The sequence below is a fragment of the Solanum verrucosum genome, unplaced genomic scaffold, assembly GCF_900185275.1.
Source record: "Solanum verrucosum unplaced genomic scaffold, falcon-dt-bn FXZP01000231.1, whole genome shotgun sequence".
Taxonomy (NCBI): Eukaryota; Viridiplantae; Streptophyta; class Magnoliopsida; order Solanales; family Solanaceae; genus Solanum; species Solanum verrucosum.
In genome coordinates, this window is record NW_026020176.1 from 1,413,958 (window position 1) to 1,418,773 (window position 4,816).

General features: G+C 39.9%; 1 protein-coding gene across 1 annotated transcript; it reads right to left on the bottom strand.

The window, feature by feature from the left end:
• Positions 1-2,912: 2,912 nt before the first annotated feature.
• On the bottom strand, positions 2,913-3,444 carry LOC125828990 (uncharacterized). The gene is made up of 2 exons (XM_049508279.1): positions 3,263-3,444; positions 2,913-3,177 (listed from the first exon to the last, which is right to left on the bottom strand). The coding sequence occupies exons 1-2, from the start codon at positions 3,442-3,444 to the stop codon at positions 2,913-2,915; spliced, it is 447 nt and encodes a 148-aa protein (XP_049364236.1).
• Positions 3,445-4,816: the final 1,372 nt, after the last annotated feature.

Here is a 4,816-nt window from a genome sequence, read left to right on the forward strand (position 1 = left end):
AGGGGGCTTGATTTACGGAGCAAGCCCACATCATGGTTTAGTCTACGGGGCGTGGTCCCCTTCTGTGGTTCACCAAAACTTGAGTCGCTTGTTGGTTTCAATGGGCCTTGGGGGTTAGGCTGAGGGTCTCCTGAAGGACCCCTAGGGTAGTCCTTGGGGAGTCGTACCTTGATGTTTGACCCCTAAACCCTTCAACCAAAGCTCAAAAGAACATTAAAACACCCTCAAACTTCATGACAACTCAAAGACACATAAGTTAATCTCTAGTTTCACTTATTCGTTTTACGTGTCGTTACACCAAACATTATGAAAAGACTTCCGAAGCTGGGCGGTGAATTATGCATCCCTATCTGAGATGATAGACACAGGGACTCCATCAAGTCGGACTATCTCTTGGATGTATAATCTGGCATTATATTTTGCTGAATTGTGGTCTTTACTAGGAAGAAATGGGTTGATTTAGTCATTTGATCTACAATCACCCAAATTGAATCATGTTGCCTAGGAGATCACAACAAGCCAGTAATGAAGTATGCATTAATCATCTCCCACTTCTATTCCGGAAGAGCTATGTTTAGAGCCACACCACCTGGCCTTTGGTTTTCTATCTTGACTTGTTTGTAATTTGGGCACTTAGCAACGACATCTGTAATGCACCTCTTCATACTATTCCACTAATAGACTTCTCTCAAGTCATGGTACATCTTTGTGGAACCGGGATGTATCGAATATCTGGAACTTTGAGCTTCTTCCATGATCATCTCTGGGAGCTCATTCACTTTTGGTACACACAATCTACCTTGATATATCTCAACACACCATCTCCCCCTTATTCAAAAGCCATTACCTTTTGCTTATGAACATTTTCCTTTAGTTCAAGTAAGAGACGGTCTTTGTCTTGTGTTTCCTTCACTTCAGACACTAATGATGATTCAGCCCAATTCATCAGCACAACTCCACCTTCACTGGAATCTAACAAACGGACTACCAAATGTGCTAGTCTGAACTTCCTTAGACAATTCTTTCTTGCCTTCCTGAACATGAGCAGTACCCCCCATGGACAACCTTCTTAAGGCATCAACACCAACACTAGCCTTACCTTGGTGATAGAGGATACTCATGTCGTAATACTTGAGCAACTCAAACCACCTCCTTTGTCTGATATTAAGCTCCTTCTGACTAAAAACATACTAGAGAATCTTATGGTTCGTGAACAGATCCACATGAACACCATAGAGATAGTGACACCATATTTGGAGAGAAAAAACCATTGTTGCCAATGCGAGATCATAAGTCAGGTAGTTCCTCTCATGACTCTTAATTTGTCTGGAGACATAGACTATAACCTTACAATACTGAATCAACACAAAACCAAGTCCAACTCTGGACGCATCACAATAAACAACAAAACCCTTTGTACTCTCTGTAGGGTCAATTTGGAGTAATGATTAACAAACTTTTCAATTTCTGTAAGCTCTTCTCACAAGCTTCAGACCATTGAAACTTAGATGTTTTTGAGTCAACTTAGTCGATGGGGATGAAGTATATGAAAATCCATCGATGAACCTCCTATAGTAACTAGCCAACCCCATGAAACTCCTTATCTCCATTAGAGATCTGGGTCTGTGCCAGTTTTGCACTGCTTCAATCTTCTGAGTGTCAACTCAAATCCCTTCACCAGATACAATGTGGCCTAAGAACACCATAGACTCAAGGCAGAACTAACACTTAGAAAATTTGCCATATAATTCTTGATCCTTGATAGTTTAGAGGACTATTCTGAGATGACTAGCATCGTCCTCCTCATTCTTCGAATATATCAATATGTCATCAATAAGTATATTGACAAACATGTCAAGTTATGGCTTAAATACTCTCTTCATAAGATCCATGAACGCTGCAGGAGCATAAGTTAAACCAAATGACATAATAAGGAACTCATAATGACCATAACGGTCCTGAATGCTATCTTCAGGATGTTACTTTCTCTCACTTTCAACTAATGATTGCCAGATCTGAGGTGTATATTAGGGAAACAAGTGGCAGCCTGAAGTTGGTCAAAAAGATCAACAATTCTCAGAAGGGGATACTTATTCTTTATGGTGACCCTGTTCAACTGGCTTTAATTGATACACATCCTAAGGAAACCATCTTTATTTCTCACGAATAAGACCAGAGCGCTCCAAGGTAAGATACTTCATTGGATGAAACCCTTATAAAAAAGATCTCTCAACTGCTCTTTTAACTCATTTAACTCAAGTGGAGCCATTCTATATGGCAGAATATATATAGGTTGAATATCAGGAAGAATATCTATTATGTAGTCTATTTCTCTCTCTGGAGGGACTTCGGGAAGATCATCTGGAAAGACCTTTGGTAACTCACTCACAACTATAACTAACTGAATAGGTGGTGTCTCAACACTAGAGTCATTAACTTGGACTAAATCATAGATGCACCCCTTAAAAAATAACTTTCTAGCCTTAAGGTATGAAATGAAACAACCCTTTGGCTTTGCAGAACTACTCATCCACTCTAAAACAAGTTGTTTAGGAAACTGAAACTTGACTACTCGAGTTCTACAATCAACTGAAGCATAACAAGCATGAAGCCAGTCCATACCTTGAATAACATCAAAGTCCGTCATATCTAGCTCCACTAAGTTAACCATGGTGTCCTTGTGATTGACAAAGATGTTACAATCACGATAGACTTATTCTGCTAGAATATAATCACTAATAGGTTTTAAAAACACTAAAGGGCTCAAGAAGTTGCTCGGGGGAAATACCAAACTTCATGACTACATAAGAAGTCACAAAAGACAAACTCACACCTGGATCAAGTAGTGCATAAACATCAAAAGTAAAAACTTTAAGCATACCAGTGACAACATCTAGTGAGTTCTGCTGATCCTAGCGACTAGCTATAGCATAGAGAAGATTTGTACCCCCGCCTATTCCTGGAGCAGCTCCTCTCTGGCTATTTCTATCTTCTGGAGCTGCTGAAGAAGATTGGGCTTTATTGCCCCCATTACACTGCTTGTTCTTAAGGAATTCCCTAGAAAAGTGACTTGTCCTTCCACACTTGAAGAAACCATCGATACCAACACGATGTTCTCCAGAATGAAGCTTACTACACTTACAACAAAGTGGGTTGCGAGTGAACCTTTGTGCCAAACTGCCATGCGATTGAGAACCTTGAGCTCTGAAACTCTAGGAGTTCTAGTTTCTATAATCATTCTTACTCTTTGGTTCAGGCACACTAGTTGACGATGGAGAAGGCCTTGGTGACCTTTGCTGAAAGGATGATCAATTTATATTTCCTGTCTTCTACTAGCCGGCTCATGATTTTTGTCTTAGCCCTCTTACTACGAAACTCTTCCCTATTTTTCAATTTGTCTTCCTCAACCTGCTGTACATGAATCATGAGCCTGGCTATGTCCATATCTCTTATCAACATAGCCTCCTTAACTTTCTTGCTCGATAAGATGGATAATCTAGACAAAAACAAGCTCATTCTGCTCCTCAAGCCACAATCTCCGAAGAATAACGGGATAGTTAGGTGAACTTGATGTTGTACTCTTGCACACTCATTGACTCCTACTTCATATTAAGAAACTATCTTACCATTTCTTCCCTTTGCTCTAGGGGAAATAAGTGCCCACAAAACATCTTTAAACACATCCCGACTCAACTATGGTGCCCCTTCTGCCTTGTTCTTCATCCACAGATCCTACAATATCCCAATAATACCTTTGAGCGGGTACATAGCCAACTCTACAAGATTGACTTAAGCAACTTGCATCAGCTCAAACACATTCTGAAGTTCATCCACGAAGTTTTCTAGGTCCTCATTCAGCTTCAACCTAGTGAACTTTGGGGGACTCATTCTTAGAAACTCTTGGACTATTTATGTACCATTCACATCATATTGGCCGGCTCCTTGGAAATGAACTTGTGCTGTCACCACATGAGTCAACATATGAATGACATTCCTGAACTCAACATTGGTGACATCTCCCCATGGGGGTTGCACTTCTAGTGCATTTGGAGTTTCTTGTCATTGAAGATTAACATTCTTCCTAGTAGGACGCCCTTGAAAAGCTCTTCATGGAGGCATGATTTGAAAAGACATGTGTAAGCATGAGTTAGAGTAAACATTTAGATAGTTTCACCCACATTGCAAGGGCCATCCTATACTTTGGCAAGGTATAGGATGATATGATATTGTAACTATGGATCCATATAATAGGCCTTCTCAGAGGCAGTGAGGAGTCACATGACGAATCAATGCTCCCCTATCCTACGATAGCTAATAAGTTTTATGGGACTTTTGAGTTATAAAAGACTCTAAACCAATTAGGTGCTTGATACTACTCTCAAAATAATAAATATCAATTATGCTCAATTCACTCTTTACAAAGAAATGGGCTATTACATTACTGAAGTACTTTTCAAAAACATAACTCATAATTGCATTTAAACGTATACTTATGGACTTATCCTTCAAGACCAAGATCGATATGCATAGCCTTGAAAACTGTTATATTCTTTTTGAAAATATAGCCCTTAAACTTTTCATGTAAACTCAATTTAGTTTTGAATGCACACCAAGACACGTGATTAGGATATATAAGGAAATTCAAAGGCAAACAGAGCTTGTAGGAGTTAATATAGAAAAGGGAAATGTAGCCACAACTTGAACGAACACGCGTTGGATGAAACACATAAGAATTGGCGCTGTGACCCCTAACGTAGTGCTGTCCCCGGGCCCCAAAGAACTGGGTTTGGTTTGGGCGCACTGCTGGCGCGTCGTT

Excerpts from the sequence above, each read along its gene's own strand:
- LOC125828990 (XM_049508279.1), bottom strand. The coding sequence starts at position 3,444 with ATGGACATAGCCAGGCTCATGATTCATGTACAGCAGGTTGAGGAAGAC. Across the intron at positions 3,178-3,262 it reads GCCTTCTCCATCGTCAACTA|TTTGGCACAAAGGTTCACTC; the intron begins GTGTGCCTGAAC and ends ATCGCATGGCAG.